The following is a 24888-nucleotide window of genomic DNA, read 5'->3' as shown; positions in this document are numbered from 1 at the left end:
TCGTGCCAGTTTAAAATCAAATATGGACGTCTGTGGAACATGGGAAGCTCAGGGAGAGATTGTGTAGTCTGCACCCAGTCAGAGTCTTGGCTAGGGTTCAAATTCCCTGAAATTGTGAGAGAGTAATGCTAACCAGTTTGTTACCCCCAGGAATAAGTTGAGAAAATGAAAAGAGATTTAGAGCAAAGAAAGCCGTCTGAGTTAATCAACAAAGTGTTTTCATGATAGGAGAGGCTGCAGATATACGGCCTGGAATTGTAATTTAACAGAGCGGTGCAGTGGTTAGCACTTTGGAATCTCAGATCCTGAAACTGGGCTTCGGTATCCACCCCGATCAGAGTTTCAATGACATTTGAAGCTTCTTTTTGGCTTCAAGGGTCTTCAGTTCATAAGAGGCTGCCAGTCAAAAAAGACCACCGAAGTGGACCACAGCCTCCATTGTAAAGCAACAGTGCAGGCAGGATGTATTTCTCTCTGTTATCAAAAAAAATCTTGGAAGGTTTGGAAGGAGACGATGCGTGATTTTCTTGGAGACACTATCGTCCTGCGAGCAAAAGGACAGCTGCTGTACAGGCTTATCAACGATCGACGCGCAGCAACACAAGCAGAACACGCAGCTCGGCAGCAGCTGATCAGACCGCATCTCCTTCACGTGCGTTCAGCGCCCCATTCACAACACGAGTGGCAGGGACGTGAAGTGTGCAGCGCGCCCCTTAGGGGAGGGGTGGGCGAGCGAAGCAAGCAGGAGGCACGGCCCCCTAGTCTCTTTAATTTATGAAAAACGCTTCACTTTAGAACATAGCAAATGCCTGCTTACAATGTTTGAGAAAAAATAAGTTTGAGTTGAAAAATACCAAACTTATCCTTCAAAAGGTCTTAGCCGATTCATCACTCGGGGGCATACTTTAACAAACTTTATATTTTGGTTTACTAAAAACTGGATGGATTAATAAAGCAATAGCGGGGGGGCGGGTGGCTCATGCTTTTGGCTACTGGGCTAGGAAGCGGTGGAGTGACCCACTCACTTGAGTTTGAGATGCCCTCTTGGTCTTAGCGTATAAATTCAGGCTGAAGACTTGTTAACTTATCGTAACCTGATTAGAACTGCAGATTAGCTCATCATACTGGCATTCATTTTGAACTTTTACTGAGCCTCCTCTATGCTCTGCTGTGGCACTCGCTGTCACTGCTATATTGCCAAGCTGTTAGTCCTGGCCATGGGAGGTGACACAGAGACAGTTGGATTGTAAGTCTGCAAGGATTCGGTCTTTTTATTAAACTGCTCAGTACGTACTTACTGTACTTACAACAGCTTGGTGGGCAATGTGGTGTAGCAGTTAAGACTTTGGACCTCAAGCCATGATGCTGTGGGTTCAAATCCCACTACCGACACTGTGGGACCCCAAGCAAATCAGTTCACTTGCCTGTGCTTCACTCAAAAAAATAAAAGGAATGCAATCAATTGTATCTTAAATGTTGTACGCCATCTCGGATAAAGGCATCAGCTAAATAATAATGACATCCAGGAGATGATGGGTGACCAGTACTGTGACATTGTCTGTTATAAATAAAAACAGACTCCCCAAATCCCCCCACCATAGGTTTTTTTTTCATCTTCTTCATTATCAACTGGTCATATTTCAATTATAACATTAATGGAGTTGTATTGTCATGATTTTATGTTAGTCAAATAGACATTTGCCCAGTTTTATTGTGTTCGTGTATGTGAATGATGTCTGGTTTAATTATTTTGTCATTGTTTTATAGCTGAGCCTGTACTCAGTGATGAGAATTATTTAAAAATAAATTGAAAAATGGAAATTAGCCAAATGCCCTGAGAGGGGCCATAAGGGGTCCTCTCCTGTCATATTTCAAAGAAATGAGTGTTAGACTACATTATACTGTAAATCTAAACGGAGCGATGGAAATGCACAACAACTCGCACGCCAACTGTCCTGCTCAAGGGCCATTTTTTTTTTCTGAATAGCTAGAGCTTATTTAGGCAGGAAAGAGCCGGGGCCAAGACAGCAGTTCTTCGAGGGGCACACTCACACACACGCCCACGCAAATAAGCCAGGCCGTCTGCCCGTGCAGCAACAGGAGGTCGCACAGAGAGAGCAGAAGTAAGCGCTGGACGCCAGGGCAGGAGCCCACTTTGAACGATGGATGGTTGGCTGGTGTACTCCAGGGCATCCTGACGCAATTCATAATATCGCCAATGTGGACATCACCGGCGATCGCAACGAAGAGGCAAAGAGAAGGTCAAATCACATGCGGTGTTCGTCCATCTATTTTATAAAATCACGACGACCTTCTGTTTTAAAGGAACACAAACGACCAACATCCGTAAAGCTGAGGCAGTGCCGGTCGAAGCCCATTTGGAGAAACAGGCGGTCCATAGCAGGTGGTCAGTATTAGGAAGACTTTAGAAACCAGTGTCCTGAGCGCGCACCTTCACTTTCATAAATGGCAGCTCTCGGGTGATGGCGGGCAAGCAGCATTTCTAGACATGACGATTTCCCTCCTTGGTGTCCGGAGCGCGCGACCCTCTTGCATAACGTGGACTTTACGGAGCGCGCGCCCCTTAACTTTCATAAACGGCGCTCCTAATGAATTTAGCGGCTCAGCCCGTAACCACAATTCCCAGTATTTTTTTGTTGTCAACATCCCAGACCACCCACCACCCCCCTTGCTACCCATTTCGCCAATACCTAAATCCGCAACTGAGTGGAGCGAATATTTGGGACAAGGATGCTGTTGAAGGGAGTGGACGCAGTGAAGTGAGAATGTCCTGGACCGCTCAGCTCCACTCTTGACACCCTCGAGTTTGCACGGTCCCAGCCCGCCCTCATTTCGGTGTGGGTGTCCTTCGGGGACTCCACTAACGTGCACTCGCGTTACTGGGCAACTAAACCGGTGTGCCCAGCGGAAGAATGGCTTCCCGTTCGGAAAGGGGATTGGTTCTTGACTTGTGTCCGGTGCTGCCGGGAGAAGTTCTGAAGCGAATATAGAAGGCGTGGATTTTTGTTTAGGTGTCAAGAGGTGGTCTCAGATGTTTGAGCATCACTCGATCTAAATAGTGGAATGCGAGACTGGCACATCGGTGATCCTTAATCCTGGCACTTTTAAGGAGTTGGTCAGTAGATAGGAGGATTTGCTCGGCTGTTCCCCACAGACACTCCCCCTTTTCTATGCTGATCAGCTGTGCGGGGACGTTTCTTCTAGTTTACAGCTGCTCTCTGAAGTCGTAGGATGTCTCATTAGATGTTTTACCTTACGGTGACATGGACTCATCACACAGCCCAGGTAATACAAGCAAACCAAAAAAGGCGATGTAATTGTAGTTTTGATTGCATGGCGATAGCACTTGATTTCAGTCTGCTCAATCGATATACAATATATATATATATATATATATATATATATATATATATATATATATATATATATATATATATATATATATATATATATATACACACACCTTAGAGTTACTCCATTGTGCATCCGCCCACCAGAGTCAGGGCATACAATAACGCGCCTCGGTTCTTCATAATCATATGCAACAGCAGGACGAAGACACGTTATTTCAGTCGAAGGTTTGCTAGCGCTGCCCTCTCAGCCCCTCGAGGTGTTTAATCCTGAGCGGATCTCTTAGTTGCCCACACTCTTCGGATGAGTTATCTATTCACAGTTTTCTGCTGAAAATCCACCTGCGCTTCCCGCAATGTTAGTTACAGGTCAGTTTAAAATGAAGGCAGCTGCTACAGTTGTCGTGGAAACGCGGCCACCACCATCTGCATTGTGCCTTTTCCTAAACCATTACGTGATCAGCGCACGAAGCGTTTTTAACTCAACAGTTTGCATTCATAATCCAGAATATGTATTTAACGGTGTTTTTTTTTACATTGCACTCCTGACTGCGATAGCACTCTTGGGTATCTGTGGGACGCGGTGCCATGGCAACTAAAAGCTGGGCACAGCCGGCTGCAAAGCTGCTTTTAGACGTTAATGCTAAAAAACTAGCTAGAGCGGGAAGGCAAATGCAAAGCAGTAGGGAAAAGATGAAATGAAAAAAAAAAACGGTGGGCAGGCGGATTACTAAGAAGACAAAGCTCCTCAATTGGAGCGGCTTCAGTAGATTTAAAGCGAGAAGAGCAGAGGGGGCGACACGAAGGCGCAGCGACCACACCGGAGGCTGCACAAAAAGCAGAGGGGTTTGCTGAATGGATGAAAGATCTCAGACTAGGATCGCGCATCTGGGACTCTCCGAAAACCTGTCATCGTGGAGCCCTCGTTCAAAACGGACAGAACAGGTAAGGGAGTTCGGGCGACACGTCGGAATAGGAACGACCTGTGTAGGCGCATCTATTAGTCAGGTACTGCTGTGGATGAATACCTCTGCAAACTCTTTGCTATGTCTTACTAAGAATTCAAAAGCTCCGATGACCACGCTTTAAAACGGGGGCTATCCAATGTGCATTGGTCAGTGCCTTAATGCTTTACTACAAGACTTAAGTCGTTAAAGCCTCTCTCTGTTCGTAAATGTCATCACCACAAGTGCAGGCGGGGGGCACAGTGAGTCGTGAAGAGGTCCCGTACAATTAGGACTTGCGTGAAATTAAAATAACGATAAAGAGCACGGTTTTATAGATTTATAGATCAAGGGGGTTTATCGGCGTCACAAAATAGGATGCGTGTCTCAATAACGTATTATATGTTACACAGCTGGGTTCAGGATCAACGCATGCAATTCCATACACAGTGTTACAGAATGTAGAAAGCACTTGCAAGGCTGAGGAGAGTCCACCAGAGTTCTTAAGGACATCATTTAGCGTCTCGAATTTGTCTGAAGAAAAACAGTACAGCTCGGTGTGACTGTAACTTGAAAAGCGGGTTTCGAGAATGGGTGGGACGTTTCCTTTCTCTACGCTTCTTACTACTTGTGCTTTCTTCTAGCAGTTACCTTCGAGTGATGTGGTCCATCTTCTACTCGCATTATATTTAATCGCCGCCTAATACTTCTTTAGGACAATCTTCTTTAACTCCACCATTTTAAACGCACATCATGAAATGTGGATTGTGTTGTTCGTGAGGTTTTTTGATTGGTAATCCATCCATCCCTCCATCCACCTTCCTAACCCACTTATCCAGGGAAGGCTCGATTTTCTGCATTTGCTATTCCATATGTATCTAGAGAGTCCATCGTAAAACACTGACAGTCCTTAAAAAATAATACAAAAACATTCTAGTGCGGTACCTTGGTACTTAACTTGGCTGTTTCTTCAGTGCTGTTTAACATTCTGCGACACAATACAGAGTCTACCTGTTAGAAAAAAGACATTCAAATTAGATCTATCTATCTATCTATCTATCTATCTATCTATCTATCTATCTATCTATCTATCATATAGTGCCTTTCCTATCTATCTATCTATCTATCTATCTATCTATCTATCTATCTATCTATCTATCTATCTATCTATCTATCTATCTATCTATCTATCTATCTATCTATCTATCTAATGTTGAATTGTATTTGAATTTAAGATAATCGTCTTGTGCTCTGTGCTTGCTGGGTTAGGCTCCAGCTTGCTCGTGATCCAGCTCAGGACAAGCAGGTTTGAAAATGGATGGATGGAAAATGTACTTGTCTTCTAAGGACTGGTGCCCAGCCTTCATCTGGTGCTGCTAGGATAGGCTTTAGCCTCTTTGTGCTCTCAAATTAGATTAAAAGTGCTTTGGAAGTATGAGGTGTTTATATGAATCTGTATGTCCACTGTAATGGACTGATATGTTCATTATTGCTTTATGTCTTCTGTTTTCTATTAGCACAGGGTTTAACTCCATGCGGCCCAGATTAGAACAAAGTGAGTACAGAAAATGGATAGACAATAATTTATTTTATTAGGTTTTCATTCACCTAAGACTAGAATTCTGGGTTGTCTCTGTTGCTGTTGGCATTAACCTTAATCTCACTACAGTTATGATCATGAAAAAACAGGCTCCAGACACAGATGGATGGATAATATGATGGATTTTTTTTTAGAAATGTGAAATAAATGCCTTACATAAAGGGCAAGTTACTAGTCAAAAAGTTACCAATACCATAATGATGAACATTAATTTAATGTTTTAACTTGTACACTGTGATGGACAGAGATGCTGGCATGTGGTGCTGTCTGCTTTGTACTCATTGCTATCATGCAGGATAGACTTTGGCTACCAGTGCTACAGAAACTAGGCTACAAAAATAGATAGATAGATAGATAGATAGATAGATAGATAGATAGATAGATAGATAGATAGATAGATAGATAGATAGATAGATAGATAGATAGAAAGGCACTATATAATAGATAGATAGATAGATAGATAGATAAGCACTATATAATAGATAGATAGATAGATAGAAAGGCACTATATAATAGATAGATAGATAGATAGATAGATAGAAAGGCACTATATAATAGATAGATAGATAGAAAGGCACTATATAATAGATAGATAGATAGATAGATAGATAGATAGATAGATAGATAGATAGATAGATAGATAGATAGATAGATAGATAATTGGTTTCCTATTGAAATTAAAGGTGACATATTTGTTACAATAACTGTATTAAGCTTCTTGTCCTTGAAAACATTTTGCCAGAACAAGTCATAGGAGCCTAAGATTATACGTTTAGTTGCGGTAAACTTTTACAAATTCATGCCCAGATTTCTTTAAATCATTTTGAAGGTTTGTATCTAGCAAACAATATGGCTGGATTCTTGATTAAGACACTGTGTCCTCTACTGCTCTGCCATTGCATGTAACCAGAGTGGCTCACGGGTGGCTCAAGTGGCACTTTATCTATCTTTCACAGAAATGACTCTCTCCAGTGCCCCCCCAATTCGACGGGGCAGCACTCCATTACCCCTGAAGCACCAATTAAAGCGTGAGTCTGCTGTTGTCAATGAAGAGTTTGATTGGACGCCTGAACTTACTGGTCCTACGCCACCACCAATCCAGTTTTCGTCGGCATCTGAAGAGTCGATTGTGGCCGGAAAGAGCGAAATTCCTTCAGCAGATTGGGCCAACAATGGTTTGATACGAGTCTTGCTGCTGGGTGAAAGTGGAGTTGGAAAAACGGCTCTGACTTGTGCCATTACTGGAAACAATGGTAGAGCTACCTCTGTGGACTCAGAAAATGTCACAGGTGAATGCAATCTTTCCGGCATTATAGACATTGCTAAATGTAGTGTTATTGGGCTGAATGGTTTAGCAATCAGGGAATTTCAAAAAGTGTCTCAGTGGTTAGCATTGTTGTCTCACAGCTTTTTGAACCCTGGGTTCATTTCCCAGTCTGAGGAGATTGAACATTATTCCTGAATCCATATGGACTTTTCCCAGATATTCGTAGTATTCTCCCACATATACAACACATGATAATGCAGGGTTTATTATGGATTCTAACTTGTGTCTTTGGTTTGTGTGCTTTGCAGTGCCGCATGGCTGATTCTACCTGGGAAAGCTTCAGTCCCCTGTGGGTCTGTAATGGAAAAAAAACCAGATTGAGAATGAACCTCCAAATGTTTGCCAGTATATGTTAAAATTTACGAGATTCTATTAATACCTCTATTATTATACCATGAATAATCAGTTCATGGTTCTTTCTGTCTTCACTTCAAAATGAATCTTACCCTATGACACCAGCTCTCACACACTTTATAGTCGTTTACAGTCTGCAGTCGATCTTCTTGGCTTTTCTTAAGCCCTTCAAACTACCAGTCTGGTTGGCACAGTGTTGTATTACTACTACCTCATAGCTCCAGAATTGTGGGATCAATCCCAGCCCTTCCTGTGTTGAGTAGGTAACTGTCAGTCAGTCATTATCCAACCTGCTATATCCTAACACAGGGTCACGGGGGTCTACTGGAGCCAAACCCAGTCAACAAATCTCAGGGCAGGGTGCCAGCCCACCACAGGGCACACCCACACACAAGCACACACTAAGGACAATGTAGGACCGCCAGTGCACCTAACCTGCATGTCTTTGGACTGTGTGAGGAAACCCACGCAGACACGGGGAGAACATGCAAACTTCACGCTGGGAGGACCCAGGAAGAGAACCCATGTCTCGTAACTGCTAAGCAGCAGCGCTACCACTGCTGCACCATGCCACCCAGTAGGTAACTGGCGACTCTTAATTAGCCTATAATGGACTGGCCCTCCTTTACAGAAGTAAAGTCTGGCTAATGCTGTTGGGTTAGGTTTGAAGGCCCTGAACTGGATTAAGATGGATTGATATTATTCAAGTTTTATCTTATGTATACGCAGTGGAATGGAACTCTTACTGGTCAGAATGTCGTAAAGGCTACTGACATAAACGCAGACAATCAATACGACACCCTACGTTAAATGAGATCTCAAATGATATATTTAAGAAACACTGATGCACCTCTTAGACTGGCTGTTGAGTAGCTTTGGTTCTAATGGTCTTCTGACTGCTGCTGACTGAATGTACTTGCGTGAATACCAATGGTCCATTATGGCAGCGGTGTGTGATAATGCTGCTTACAAGGTCTTCTAAAGCAGCATGCACTTCTGTGTATACTGTATGTCAAGAACATACTGTAAAGGAACTCTCTGCCAGTAACGTTGTGTGAAGACTTTATGTGGTGCTTTGCAGTTGCTAGGCTGACCAGGTGCCATAGCAGAGTGTAATGCCGCCGGTGAGGATGGCCGTCACTGTGCAGCTGCAGATGTTAGCGAGCGTACATGGAGATATCCTTCTGATGTCTAAGGGTGTAAAGGCATTGGTGAGCTCTCCTGAAGATAGCTGTGCCGCGTTAACCCTAATTTAGGTCCTTAGTGATATTGGCTCAAAGAACCTCAAAAGTTGCTGACCATTCCAACACGATCCTTGCTGACATAGATGGGACGGGTGATATTTTTGTCTTTATGCTTTACAACGGGGGCCGCTTTGAAAACTGCAGACTAACTTAAACATCAACCAAATGTTCTCCGTAGAGCGCTGCTATGGACAGTCATTTTTCAGCAGATCTGGAAAAGCTGTCAACGTTTGACGGAAAATGGAAGTGTCTGTCATAGTGCTCTGCTGGAGAGAGCTTTGTCACGCTCTGCTCTGCTTAGCGTCAGCTGATTGTCGTCGCAGTCTGTGTGAGACGGGAAGAGCAGGCAGCTTGGACTGTTTGCAGCGTTCGATTTCACAGATAAAGAGAGGGAGGCAGAAGAGCTGTCACAGGTTGTCTGTTCAGGAGACGGCTTCCTTTATGACTCATGGTAGAGGCAGTTGGTAAGGCAAATATTTCAGTTGAATAGTTTATGAAAAAGCAAAGCCTAGTTTTACTTGGATGCACTGAATGGTGAGTTGAATTCCTGCAGTGCTCTATGATGTGTTCATTTACTGTCTTTTCCTTTCCTTCTCACCTTTCTTCACCTGCTGCTCTGTGACTGTTGGTTCCCACCCAGAGGACAGCTATGAAAAGACCATTTTAATGGACGATGAAGACATCACCATCACTTTTATTGATGACTGGAAAAAGGTAACGGGCAGCTTGCAAAATAAAAATCTACTGTATTGGTAAAAGCAGATGTAACCACTTCCACTTTTTATTCATTTTTTTGAATTATTTGTTCCAAATCAGTTACAGATATAGAAAAGACCCGATTGTTTTGCACAGAATGTGGGATTACTGTATACTTTTAACAGACGGAACTAATGTTGTGGATTGCAGATTTTGGGTTGCAGGACAGGATACCGGCAGATGCAGTAACATGAAACAAGCTGGTGAGCAGATTGGGGAAACAAACACAGGAGCACGAGGAGCAGGAGAGGCCGCAGTCAAATGAGTCTGAGCATTCATCTATAAAGACAAAACACAACAGGCTACACAGGAACGAATCAAAGCGAAAAATGAAATCATCCCATCAGAAATGCTAGAATCAGGGAACACTCGCACATACAGAATCAACCGAGACCCACGTCATTCGGATACGAGGCAGAAATGCACACAACTACGAGCAAACCTTAGAAAGATCTGAATCAAAGACCCTGGAGCATTACGGCCACAGCGCTAGCCACTGTCACCCTCATCACTTTTTAATGCATGCCAAATGAAACTGTATGGCCTCAGGTGAGAGTAAAATCACGGATGTTCCTGCCAGTCACTTTAATGGCATTGGAAGAGATGGTACATAAGCATGAAGTGCAGCAGCAAGGGGTTTGAAAGGTTTAGAATTATTATTTTTTTTGTTTATTTACACAAATCTGGTGGCTTGTTCACTCAAGTCGATATTTAAGCTGGAAGCTTGTAGGGGTCTTGTTCAAAAAGCAGACGCCATCTCCTTGTTGCTGTTTGTTTTAGACTGGCCTACCCCTACTACAAAGCCTGAACTTAAGGTTCGTGGGGGTAAGGCCGGGTACACCAGGGTCCTTAACCTTAAACATTTAGAGTAGGTCCCTAATCTTAAAAATAAGTGGTGTCCGATTTTTGAACAAGACCCGCTTGTAGTTTAAGATTCCATTTCTTTAGCTATAAGACCCCAATGGTTCACTTAATAGCAACTATTTTGGACTTCACTAATATACAGCAGCAGTGCAGCAGCAGTAACTTCGTCACTGCTATCAGCTTAAATATTCCTTCTAATGCACCTTCTTCTTCTTCTTTCGGCCACTCCAGTTAGAGGTCGCCACAGCGGATCTTCTTTTTCCATATCTTTCTGTCCTCTATCTTGTTCTGTTACACCTCTAATACACCCACCTCCCAAAAAAACAGCCACCAGGGGGTTCACAAGCCAGGACTGTCTTAGTGCCAGTCCCAAGCTGCCATCCACATCTATTGCACCTTCATTTCTGCATCCATTCACCCCCAACAGAGATATACCTTAAGGCAGGGGTCTCCAACTCCAGTCCTGGAGAGCTACTGTGGCTACTGCAGGTTTTCATTCTAACTGTTTTCCTAATTAGTGACCAGTTTTTGCTGCTAATTAACTATTTCCCTTTATTTTAGTTGACTTTTCGTCAGACTCTGACCACTGAATTGAGTCTTTTTTCCTTAAACGGCAAGTCAAGTTAAGTCAAGTTGGGGAGCATGCACTGGCACAGCGTGTTGCCGCACCCACTACACGAAGAAACAGCTCGGGATCCCGGTTGGCAACCCCCCCCTCTTTTCTTAATTAGTGACCAGTTTTTGCTGCTAATTAACTCTTTGCCTTAATTTTAATTGATGCACAACTTAAGACTCAGGCCCCTTAATTATTTATTTTTTCCTTAATTAGCAATCAAACAATATTAACTCTTTGAGGGCTGAATATTTTTTCCAAAAAAACAGTTTCTGAAAAGCAATGGTTTCACACAGAAATCAATATAAAACGTCTGTTGCTGCATGCTGTTGCAGTCAGTTTGACAAGAATGTGTGGCAGGCTTGCTGCCAAGCTGTCTTCACGTGGCTGAGGCAGCAGCAGCAGCGATCACGGTTTCTACCTCTTATCATCGTTAAGTGGCACTCCTCCCTAGCGAACATTGCCGTAGGCGTATCAGCTACATGAACCTGTTGAGCACCATGATTAGCTGGGGACCAGTCAACTGAAGCTGGAACCTCACATTCGTTTTCGATCACTTGTATCAAAATCAGAGTCCGACAAGTCATAGTCCAGTTCAGAGATAATAGGCCAAACGTCGTCCACGCAGTAGTTTGCTTTATGCATTCACTTTGATCTCTTGCTAGATGTCAGTGCCATTTTTGCTGTTGTTTGTGCCTTACTACTCACACAAGCGCAGGAAATCTTGGTCAAACCAATGAAGCTAACTTTCCTTCTAGCAAGAGTCAGAGTCAGAGTCATGACAGTTGGTTTTGTCACAGGTTATAGTAGATTACCATCGTCAACTCCTCCTTTTGACAAAGTCGACATCAGCCCTGAAAGAGTTAAGACACAAAATAAAGTAACACATAAACAATAACCTGCCTCCATCACACAATAACTGAAAATAAAGAAAGATGAAGGCCTCAGTAATGTTGATCTGCTCAGGTCCACAAAACCTTTTAACGGCGCTCTTAATAAAAGAAAATCAACAGTTCTGGAAATGTCTTCATGGCAGAATGAGCGCCATGGAATTAAATAATGGGTTTAATTAGCAACGAGAATTGGCTTCAAGTTAAGAAACTGAATGAAGTTGAAGAAGAGTTTTGAGGCCTCAACTTAGTTGGTCATCTGTTGGCTCAGTCCACATCAAATTTATGTTTAGGTGCCGAGTGTCCTGATAAAAACCAAGATCCAGGCCTCTAATGACCTCTTGGGCACGGCCATCAGCAGCATGTCTGTTTGCGGAGAGAGTGTCGACCTTGTTGAGAGGTTTAGTTACCTTGGCAGTGACATTCATGTCTCTGCTGACTCTTCCTGTGAAGTCAGTAGACGGATTGGGAGAGCATGGGGGGTCATGAGGTCACTGGAAAGGGGTGTGTGGCGCTCCCGATATCTCTTTACAGTCCTAGTGCTTACCGTCTTGCTATATGGTTGAGAGACATGGACGCTATCCAGTGACATGAGACGAAGACTGGACTTCTTTGGTATTGTGTCTCTCCAGAAAATCCTTGGGTGCCGTTGGTTTGACTTTGTGTTGAATGAGCGGTTGCTCATGGAGTCCCGAATGAGGCACATTACCTGCATTGTGAAAGAGCATCAGTTTCGGCACTACAGCCATGTGCCGCGTTTCCCAGAGGGTGATCAGGCTTACAGGATCCTCATTGTTGGGGACCCGAGGGGCTGGACCAAGCCAAGGGGTCGCCCATGTAACACCTGCCTGCGGCAGATAGAGGGTAATTTCTGGAGGGTGGGACTGGACCACGTGTCTGCCTAGGGGGTTGCCAACTGGGATCCCGAGCTGTTTCTTCGTGTAGTGGGTGCGCCAACACGCTGTGCCAGTGCATGCTCCCCAACTTGACTTAACTTGACTTGCCGTTTAAGGAAAAAAGACTCAATTCAGTGGTCAGAGTCTGACGAAAAGTCAACTAAAATAAAGGGAAATAGTTAATTAGCAGCAAAAACTGGTCACTAATTAAGAAAAGAGTTAGAATGAGAACCTGCAGCCACTGTAGCTCTCCAGGACTGGAGTTGGAGACCCCTGCTCTAAGGTAAGAACCTGTGTTGTAAGTGGACCTGCGAGATGCCTGAATTTAAAAGCACTTCTTCTAACTGTATGCTGTACAGCAGTCCTGGGGACCCCGTGGCCCTGGGTTTTTATTCCAATCAGTTTCCCAATATGGAAGTCATTTACGGTACCTCAAATTGATCTCATTTTCCTCTTCTTTTTTTCTACATTCAGAAAATCCCAGCATTGTGATTTTTACATTTTTAAGACATTTAGAAATATTTGTATTTTTGTTGTAACATTGAATGCTTATCTCTGTTTTCTCTTTCATTTGACTTTTTTTCTGTGTATTCTGCCGTATGATGATGGCAATGATAACAATTAACAACAAGCAGAGCAGCACAGACACCCCGCCATGCACCCCTAAATGCTGAAAGTCTGCAGATGCTTGAGCGTCCGACCCTCTAAGATGCTTGTTAGAAATGAATGGCTTTAAAAACACAGAACATTTGGAAAAGCAGAGGAAAAGAATGATGATGTTGAAGCAGGATGATGGTGATGATTTAAAAACCCACTCAATTATCCCCATATAACATACATAAATACAAATGCACCAAACTTAGTTTTGTAACTCATAATTTAAAAACATAACATAGAAAATAGGAAATAAAACCTTACTTAATTAAGCTAGGAGTCCAAAAAAATAAAAACAAAAAACAGAAGTGGAGCCACCCGGGAGCCCCAAGAGTGAGTTTGGGGTGACCAGTGCTGTGCTTTTCAGTGTAACCTTGATGGCTGCAATCTGATATTTTGCAAACGCCAAATATTAAGGAATGTTCTTGAGTGATGATGAAGTGCAAAGAAAAAGATATTATGTAGAGATATTATGGAAGAGGGTGGCACAGTGGGTAGAGCTGCTGCTTCGCAGTAAGGAGACCAGGGTTCACGTCTCGGGTCCTCCCTGAGTTTGCATGTTCTCCCCATGTCTGCGTGGGTTTCCTCCCAAAGACATGCAGGTTAGGTGCATTGGCGATCCTAAATTGTGCTTGGTGTGTGGGTGCCCTGCCCAGGGTTTGTTTCCTGCCCTGTGCTGGCTGGGATTGGCTCCAGCAGACCCCTGTGACTCTGTAGTTAGGATATAGCAGATTGGATTATGGAAGAGTGCATTTGTCATTCTTCTAGTGGACTATTATTTACTAATGTCATTTTGAAGATGATAAGCATGCATCGGGATTACAATAAGACCGTTTTATTTACCAGCACACCTGCACAGTCTTCTTTTATACAATAAAATTATAACTCTACAATTTTACAAGACACTCAGTGTAAACATTGCACAAATTATACGATTTTGTCTTTGTTTATATAACAGTGCACATCTTACCATTTAGATTTTCATACAGGCAAGTGAAGATCTCAGCTCAGAGTGGTTATGATGATACTGGTCACACTCTAATACAACAATGGCCATGGTCAGCACACACACCCCATTCTCACTTGTCCAGTTCAGTGCCAGAAATCAAAGTTTTCGTTTGTGTTTTTGGGCTGTGATAGAGAAACCCACACAAACATGAGGAGCCAAGAATTGGAGTGGGGTTCGAGTGCTGTGAGTTAGTGGTGTCAATCATCTGTGCCATGTCCACTTCCTTATATACCACCCATGGCCACTTCTAGCCTTTTATTCCACCAGACCCATTCCCTTTATTTTCTGAGTGGGTTATGAGGCCCCAAGTAGGCATGTAGCCCATTTATGCCAGGAAACAGCCCCCCCATCCCCCATCCAGACTTAGCTCCTGCTGGGATAGGCCCCATTACTCCTGTGCCCTGAAAAAGGAGAACTCGCAAAATGCATCGATGGAAGGTTCTGATTTTTTTTCCTGTGTTTTTTGTTTGTTTTGAATTTGCACTAAATAGTAATACAGTATCATTACAAAAACAGTTATATTGTTGGATTCATGCTTTTATGAAATATAGCTTAGGGCAAAGCATGTTATTTTTTTGTGATGCCCCAAGTGATTTTTGAAATTAGTTAAAAACAAGTAGATGTTCATTGTTAGTGACTGGAGAACACGTGTATGAGTGCTGTTTGTACTGCTGGTAGATTACAGCTTGGCATGGTTTGTAATTTTGGTTGTGAGATTAACTTTTGATTGATTTTACATATATATATATATATATATATATATATATATATATACTAGGGGGCTCCACCCCCTGCTTGTTTCACTCGCCCACCCCCGGGTTTGGTTTACCAGATATACAATTTAAAGAGATTGTTATTTTCATGGGAATTGTTACATATGCATTATTTTCACTTTTACTTTAAAAACTTTTGTAAAAACATTACTTGCGCGTTATTTCCGGACCCAGGCGTGGTTACATCTCTTTCTCGCAGGACGTATAACGCTGCTCGTGTTGTGAAGGGGGGGGGCGGCTGAACACATGCTAAGGAGATGCCGTTGGATCATCTGCTGTCTTTCTGCTGCTGGCGTGCTGCGTGTTCTGCTTGTCGCTTGTCATTGTTTTAAGAGCTGGGAGCAAGTTAAAGTGTCTCTCGCGGGACTTCAAGTTGTCTTCTGAGAAGATCACGTCTCGTCTCCCTAGTCTGCCTTCCCAAGATTTTTTTTATAATAGATATACAGTATATATACAGTATAATCTTCACAGGGACTCAGGGATATTCAGGTGGCATCGCGCTGTAGAGTGTTGGGGATGCAGTTTGTAACAGCTGTCAGGATTATGCAAATGAGCCACTATTTTTTATTTATTATTTTACCATTATTTCAGTGTTGTAATGACCATTGCTATTTTGGGAATTCCTTTTTTGGGTGCTGCTGTTTCACGTATTTCCAATATATAAGGGCATCACCATCTTGTGGAGTATGGTTGCTCTGATGCCCATCTTCTTATATAATACGCTACCGTGGCTGTCCGTTTGTCTGTCCAGGACTTTAAATCACCTGTAGCTTCCAAACCATTTGATCTATTGACCTGACATTTGGTACACATACAGTATACTACGTGACGTCTACTATCCGCTTTTGTGGTGATGGTTGACCTCCAAGGTTATTACTCATTTTATTTTATTGTAGAATCAACTCTTGGCAGCAGCCAGCAGGGTGGCGCATGAGTACGGGTGCCATTCTCATTCCCTACCACCTTTGCCGTCACTTCCCCTACCTCTTCATATCGTAAATCATTCTTGAGGCAGATTGAAGACTTAAGTGCCAGCTTAAGTGAAAAATTAAAGAAAACGTACTAAGTAATTGCAACACAAAAACTAACTTAATCAGTTTTAACGTGAAAAAATGCCAACCATAGAAGAGAAGCAGCGGGCCGCTAGGGTGGAGAAAAGAAGAGCTGCTCAGGAAGTAGCAAGCGCATCAACCTCTGAGCAACCGAAGAGACAGAAAGAGGATGAAAACTAGGAATGCTCAAGTCAAGTGTATTCACTACACGTTATTGTGCAGTACGCCGTTAAATAATGTGTGACGTCATGGTGGCCATGTTATAAAAGATAGATGCGCCTTTTGTAACATGTCCAAACTTTTTTGCAAGGTAAGGGAATGACTTACCAAGGCAAAGGAGTATTTGACTGTAGGAATGACTTACTACGGTAACTTAGCATCTGAGTGCACTTCTGCTTCAGGATCTTTTGGGTACAATTTTGTTACTGACTGATTTCCCTTAAATCTTGACAAATGATCCACTGACTTTTAAAGACTCCACTGTAGCTATGTTTCTGCCATTCAAGTATAGACTTTGGCTGTCTGGACTTTTCTTAAAGCTCCTGTTTTTTTTTGATTTTGACAGCTCAAATGACATCAAACATGTAAACAGGTGTAAGTAAGGAGCTTCTGCAATCCAGAAACGCCACTTTAAATTACAGATCATAAAATGCACAGATTGTTGTCATACATACGTTACCATCAATGTGCCTTTGCATGATACGAGTTCTCGGCTTGAAGTTTTTATTATTGCTACAGTGAGCATACATATTGACAATCTCACATCAAAAATGTGTGTAATATAACTCAAAGCATGCCTCCTTTAAAAGTAAATTACATGTAAAATGTCTTTTTCAGAACTGTATTGTGACTTAAGGATGCAAGTAACAGCAATCTGATATTCAAACCAAAACCAAGACATGGACGTGTAATTCAGAGGTGTGTTTCCATGACAATACTGTCAAAAATGTGTTCTTCTCCTCACAAGACTTTGAATGACCCAGAAAAGCCTATGTGAGGCTGTGAGCTGCGACTTCCTCTTGAGGCTGCCCACTCTTCCTCAACGCCTCAGTGAAATATGGGCTCGGAACACCAGGAAATGATGATGTCACACTTTGATCAGAAGCTTAGGGTGATGGCCCAAATTGTACGGCTCTTAACTGGGTCAGAGTTCATCATTTCCACTATGGCTACAAGCTGAAGTCTTTCTGGTCTACAGGTCTTACCTACAGGTTCTTGAGCAGCTCGGCCTTGCTACCTTCCACCTCTCTGATGAATCACAGTGACAATCAAGTCACCTCTGCAAGGTGTCCCCACCAGTCAATGCTGAAATAGAGAGCAGTGTAGGCCTGAAGGGCCTGGAGAAAGTCTGCTTGACCCTTCAGTCCTGCCATATCTCCAGTCAGAGCAACCACTTTCACCACTGTCACTGACAGATAGATAGATAGATAGATAGATAGATAGATAGATAGATAGATAGATAGATACTTTATTAATCCCAAGGGGAAATTCACAACTTTATTATAACTTTCATAATGAGAATAATCCCTATTCTAGTGTTCTCGCTCTTGCTTTGTATTTTACGATTGTTTCTGGGGCGGAGGAGACGTTTTTATTTAACTCTTTAAGGGTTAATTATTTTTTCTTCCTTTTGTCCCAGGGCTAAATATTTTTCCAAAAAACTCAGTTTTCTAAAAAGCACACAAAGCAATGGTTTCACTCATAAATCAACATTGTCACTCTGTTTTATGTTCCAGGAGCCCCTAAGGTATGCATATTAACATACTTATTATATATGTAATACTTTCTGGTATAAAAAACAGCTTGAAGTAGTCAAGTGGCTGCTAATCCGTAGTGTTCACCAGCAGGACACATCGTTTGGTGAAGTCCAGTTGCTCCCGCAGATCGATGTCTGTGTAGTCCTCCCAGGGCAAACGTTTTCATTGGCGTGTCCACTGCACGAGCGTGTCCAGCACTATGATCAGCTGATGCAAGCACCTGACTTTCATTTTCAATATCCACATCACTTGTATTAAAATCAGGGCAATATTCAGCAATAATATGCAAAAAATAAATAAAGAAAGAAATGATATGCACTGAGTATTTTGCTTTAGGAAGGCTGCATTAGGAGTGGGCAGGAGGAGGAGTATAGGAAGCTAATCAAGGACTTTGTTAAATGGTGCGACTCAAACCACTTACACCTGAACACCAGCAAGACCAAGGAACTGGTGGTGGATTTTAGGAGGCCCAGGCCCCTGATGGACCCCGTGATCATCAGAGGTGACTGTGCGCAGAGGCTGCAGACCTATAAATACCTGGGAGTGCAGCTGGATGATAAATTGGACTGGACTGCCAATACTGATGCTCTGTGTAATAAAGGTCAGAACAGACTATACTTTCTTAGAAGACTGGCGTCCTTCAGTATCTGCAATAAGATACTGCAGATGTTCTACCAGACAGTTGTGGCGAGTGCCCTCTTCTACGCGGTGGTGTGCAGGGGAGGCAGCATAAAGATGTAGGATGCCTCACACCTGGACAAACTGGTGAGGAAGGCAGGCTCTATTGTAGGAATGAAGCTGGACAGTTTAACATCTGTGGCAGAGCAACAGGCACTAAGCAGGCTCCTGTCAATCATGGAGAATCCACTGAACAGTGTCATCTCCTGGCAGAAGAGCAGCTTCAATGACAGACTGTTGTCACTGTCCTGCTCCACTGACAGACTGAGGAGATCATTCCTCCCCCACACTATGCGACTCTTTATTTACACCCTTCGGGTAAACACTAACATTATTCAAAGTTATTGTCTGTTTTTACATGCATTTTTATTACTCTTTAATTTAATATTGATTTTTTTTGTATCAGTATACTGCTGCTGGATTATGTGAATTTCCCCTTGGGATTAATAAAGTATCAATCTGTCTCTCACCCAACGTCGATGCCATTCTAGACATTGCTTACTCTATGCTACTCACAAACACACAGGGTTTCATCGTCAAATCAACGAGTCTAATTGTTCTCCGAGCAAAGAGGGTCTACCTATAATGTAACGGTGAGTTTTATCAACATTTACAGCTTTCTTTTGCCCTCTGCCCCATATATCCATCCTCAACCCCTTGTGTCGACAAAAGTCGACATCCTCCCTAAAGAGTTAAGGAAGGAGTGATTGATGATACAAAAATTATGACAGCACAACGGTGAGCATACATGCAACAAACCTTTACTTGACACAGTATCTCACTTTCAAAAAAGCACACGCTGCACTGAGGCAGACAGAGGACGCACTGTCACAAGGCTGTAAATTCTGTAAACTTGTCACAGATTCTCATCTGCTGTCTAAAACATTTAGGAGTTGCAATTAGGACAGCAATAGTGCCATCTCAAAAAACATAAAAAAAGAAGAAAAATATGTCACAAATCTTAATAAAGATGTAATTTACCCTTTCCACACTTCCTACTTTCTTCTTCTTCTTCTTCTTCCTCTTCATCTTTTCTTATTTCAATATGAGGTCGATGTGCTTGATCAACCTTCTCCAAATAGTTTGGTCCTACACCTCCCCGCCAGTCAAGCCCTTTTCCTTCAGGTCTTCTTTTACTCCGCTTTGGCCTCCCTCACCTTCTCTTCCCCACTACTTCTATTCCCATCACTCTTTTGCCCTCATCACATGTCAAAACCACCTCATTTTTCTTAGAAATTTCTCCCACTTTTGTTTTACCTCTGATTGTCTTATTACTTATTCTGTCCTTTTTTTAGTAACTCCACACAATCATCTCAACATTGTCATTTCTAATTACACTGTAACTACTATGTAATTACCTGTATAAGTACAGTGTAACTATGAGTTATTACTCCATACTTACTGTGTAATACAAAGTAACGTTATAGTTAATTACTCAGTTGTCATTGTTATTCCACAGTTTATATAATTACAATGTAACAATTTATCACTGATCCAAAAACAAGTGTACTTACATAGTTACGATGTATCTGTACTTTCAAATTGTAATAAATCATCAGAGTATGTAACTACAACTATGTGACAAATGCTTGTGTAAGCAAAACATGTCAAGGAGGTGCCTCTCTAGATTTTGGGAAAAAGCGTTAACCATTTTGCAAAGGTGTTTTCACCATTTACAAAAGATCTTGAAATATCATCGAAAACCTGTGCAGCTATCACTGCAATTCTCTATTACAATTGCCCAGACCATGGAACATCTATTACATAGTTGTAGTTACATACTCTGATGATTTATTACAATTTGAAAGTACAGATACATCGTAACTATGCAAGTACACTTGTTTTTGGATCAGTGATAAATTGTTACACTGTATTTATATAAACTGTGGAATGACAACAACAACCGAGTAATTAGCTTTGTATTTCACAGCAAGTACGGAGTAATAACTGATAGTTACACTCTACAGGGTGGTCCAAATCTAATTATGCAGATCCAGATCATCTGGATGACTTTGATTTATGCGGGGACGATTCCAGTTTGGCGTGAAAACGATTCTTTATGTCATCAGTTTGCAAACTTCTCGATGGTCCGGAATTTTTCGGGTGATTTTCTATATAATAAACTTAATAACTTATAGCGTAATGATAATTGCATAATTAGATCTGGACCACCCTGTACTTATAGGTATAGGTAGTTACATAGTAGTTACAGTGTAATTATGGACACTTAATGTAAAGTGTTACCAGTTCTTCTCCTGCGCTCCCTTTACTGCCCATATCTCAGCTCCATACATCATTGCTGGTCTTATTACTGTCTTAAAACCTTTACCTTTAACCTTTGCCTTAATTCTTCGATCACACAATACTCCTGATGCTTTCTTCCAATTGTTCCATCCTCACTCAACTTAATGGGTTATTTCTGCCTCTAGGTTTCCATGTCAGGCTACCGCTGATACTAGATATTTAAATTCATTCATACTTTTCAATACCTCTCCCTGCAGGCTAACTTAAGGATCCTGATCACCGGTATTCTGTCTTCTTCCTATTTATCTTCAGTCCTCTAGTGTGGTGCTGAGGTATCACCTGTTGCATGGCTGCACTCGGGTCCGAATCTGGATCCTGAGTTGGTTTGTCGTGTGGTGGGTGCGGCAATGCACTGTATCAGTGTGTGCTCCTAACCTCATCCTCTATCTTTCAAAGCCTTTCTGTATTCTTCCATCTTTCGCTCCACTTCCGTTTTTCTGGCACTACACAACACAATGTCATCATCAATCAGATATCAATGGGTAAGTGTGTTGTGGGTACCCAAATTCAAAAGTAGTGTTACAGATCTCAAGCACTCAATTAAATCTTTAGAGGAGGAATGGAATTCACCCATTTGCTAAGCATGCCATAATTATACAAAAAATGTTAATCACACATATCTCATTGAAATTTGCCTAAAATGTAGACAGGGCAAGATGTAACCTGTGAATGCCTGCACCGTTAGGTCACGTGTTTTGGGAATGTTTTACCTTAGAACCATTAAGTATTTGCATACTGTATCTCTCAGATAGATTGGATTTAAAATCACTGCTAACATTATAACAGCAATGTGTGGAGTAATACCAGATGGGATGACCTTGAATCAGTTCTTCTGTCCTACTGGATACCACACTATCAGCATGAAGTCAGGAACAACCCCACTCCATTCACAATAACTCAGAGGGGAAGGGATGTTCCGTGTTATCTCCAATGTAAAAAAAAATGTAATTCTCTTTAAAAGGACCTGTTCAGCATTTTATCCAGAAGTTGTCAAGAACTCATTAATATAATTCTAAAGTAAATATGCTATGACTCCTCTTAACCTTTTTATTTTATTCACTGTTTTATTTTTGGCATGACAATATGGCCAATTGTGTTAGCTAATCTCAATCAGAAAAAGCATCCAGCAGCCGGCACAAAGACAAATTTGACAACAACATAAAGCCGTATTTCTCTAATGAACAAATTACACCGAGCCTTGGATGGAAAATTGGAAATTGCTTAAGAGATCAAAGTTGATGGTTGTGATTAACATTTTCATAATAAATTATTAGGGTAGCTCGTTACTTATTTGGCACATCTGAAGGTGCTGCCCCTGACTGGCCTTTGATGCAGAAATACCTTCTGGTTTTACTTCATTTTGGAAGGGGCTTGCATTCCAAATTTCATAGATTGTCTTTGGATCATACTACTCTACCGGCTATGTGATTTTCATTTGCTTGATTGGGTTGTGTTTTATGTTCTGTTTCCTAAATAATGGATAATAATAAATATGTCTTATATACCAAGACCTACTGCAGTGTTCAAATTGCAAACACAAAAGGTCACATCTAAGTTTCTACTGTTATTCAAGAACAGTGAGGCTAAGGTGACAAGACCTAAATGATCTTTATTGTTATACTGTGAACGGCGCTATATAGGCGCCCAACCTGACACAGACTGACAACGGAGGCATGTGTAAAATTAACACAAAGTGATTTATTTGTCTTCACCTGTAGGGCACATCTTCCCCGGGTACCACAGGTACAACACAGTCCCGCACAAGCACACAAACCCAAAATCAAAGCACCAAAATACTCAAGTTCTTCCTCCACTCCTCACAGGCAGCTTCATCCTCCTCCTCCCGACTCTGGCACCTTGATTGGTGGCTGTAGGCTTCTTTTATAGCCCACCCAGAAGTGCTCCAGGTGGTAATTGGCCTAATTTGGCTGCACTTCCTGCCCACACAGGCTTCCCCTGGTGGTGGCCACGGAGCTCCACAGGGATGAGCTCCAGTATAACATAATTGTGGCCCCGATGCAACCCAGAGGGGCTGCCACCAAGTGTTCTGGGAGACGTAATGTGCATCCCATGGCTGTTCCCCAAAATCCAATGCCAAAGGGACATCCTGGCTGGGCATGGGTCCCGGCCGTCTGCCACATATACATTATGGCAATACAGTATGTAGAGTATATGTGATCAGCACTTTAGAATAATCGACTGAAGGCTGGGTCTTCCCTTGGCCATTTTTGTGCATAAGCCTTTGCCACTTTTTGAGTGGGTGAATGTTTGGTCTGGAGTCAGTGTTCACAGACAGCATTGGCCTTAGTCCTGGTACTGCAGACTTTGAGTGTATATACGGGCAATACTTCTCCAGGTCAGTTGGTCTCTCGCAGTACGCCACATTTCTTTTGAACAAAATAAATCAGATACCCACTGCTAGTTTACCATTTAGTCAATACACCCTTGTAATGTGCTCAATTAACATTTTTGTTTAATTTTCTATTTTTTTTTCAGATAATGTTAGGAGTATTTTTAATGTCTCTAAAACAAATGCGCTTTATATGAGCTACTCACAGTATTTATATTGGAAAATGCAGAGTATTGATGTAGAATTGCAATTGTAGTATCACACTAGGTCTTCACCATGCTGTATATACAGTACTTCTATCGATGGAAGTTCATAATTTTGGATTTTATATAATAACAAATAACACAAGAGTTGAGAAGACATGAAAATGAACGGTCTGTTTGCCTGACTGTTACTTTGCCTTCAAATGTTCATGAAACAAAACCAACCACAATATCATGAAAAAATGAATAAGGTATACGTTTTAAAATAAAGATATGAATAAATAAAATGTGTTTAGTTCAAATGCTTATTTCACTATGTCCTGCAAATTATATCATGATGATACAAATAGAAATTTCCTACAAAGATTTTTTTTTATAAATCTTATGCATTCTTTTCTGTGTGTCCCTGGTAGATGCAGAAGTAAGAGGATCGGGTTACGTGCAAAGGAGAGTTACTGCTGTGTAGATAGAAGCATCATTTTCAGTAAAAAACAAAAAAAGACATGAAATCATTGATGATTAAATTGGAAATATTTCTCAGTATTCATCATATTTGGAGTTGATTGACCACTGGTGATGATCTGTGCTAATGATGACATTTTGATGTTAATGCAAAAGTAACAAAAAATCTGAATGAAAAGGAAAAAAAAAAAACATGAACTGTCCGCTACATCATAGCCAGAGAGAGTCAAGGGCTGAAAACAACAGAAGAAGAATTCTCGTAGCAGTGAATAATTATCCTATTTAAATAGCGACTAATTTCAGAGTAATGTCTTTTTAATGTGTCAGAGGCATTGTTAAAGTAGGTGATGTTAAAAACCAAGAACCCCCCCCCACCATAATCTAATCATTTAGGAAATGAATACATGATAATCCATGTTAAAAGCTACCTTGATCTGAAAATATGATTTTTCTTCAGAATGTTTGATCATTACGTAAATAAATGAAAAATAAAAAATCATATACCTGTCCAAATACCACTTTCATTTGTGAAAAGGGGACCCCATGGCAGCATTTCAGCTCAGAATGTTTGCTTTATTTCACTAACACACTGAAGCTACCTCAGACAGTGAGAAGGAGAGGCTTTGATGATGCTTAAAGTTCACCTTTACATGTAGCCAAGAAATTCCGACAGTCTTGAATAAATGTTTTTTACTCCTTCAAACAGCGTTACATAGAGCGTGCATTGTCTGGATGTTCTTTTTTATGGTTCAAAAGTTGTACGAATTAAGTGATTGAACTTTTTACG

The 24888-nt window shown here is 41.7% G+C and overlaps 1 protein-coding gene across 2 annotated transcripts in view; it reads left to right on the top strand.

The window, feature by feature from the left end:
• The first annotated feature begins 3009 nt into the window (after positions 1–3009).
• Positions 3010–24888, top strand: part of rem2 (RAS (RAD and GEM)-like GTP binding 2) — a 34326-nt gene continuing 12447 nt past the window's right edge. The window contains exons 1-3 of one of the 2 annotated variants that reach the window (XM_039747996.1): positions 3010–3306; positions 6872–7204; positions 9481–9554. In XM_039747996.1, the coding sequence (XP_039603930.1) occupies positions 3285–3306; positions 6872–7204; positions 9481–9554 (429 nt within the window). In that variant the 5' untranslated portion in view covers positions 3010–3284. Of the gene's footprint in view, positions 3307–3997; positions 4317–6871; positions 7205–9480; positions 9555–24888 lie in introns of those variants that run through there. The other variant, XM_039748004.1, reaches the window with a different exon arrangement.

The sequence above is a fragment of the Polypterus senegalus genome, chromosome 1 (assembly GCF_016835505.1).
Source record: "Polypterus senegalus isolate Bchr_013 chromosome 1, ASM1683550v1, whole genome shotgun sequence".
Classification (NCBI taxonomy): Eukaryota; Metazoa; Chordata; class Cladistia; order Polypteriformes; family Polypteridae; genus Polypterus; species Polypterus senegalus.
Note: the sequence above shows the minus strand (reverse complement) of the source record. Positions and strands in the feature narration are given on the sequence as shown.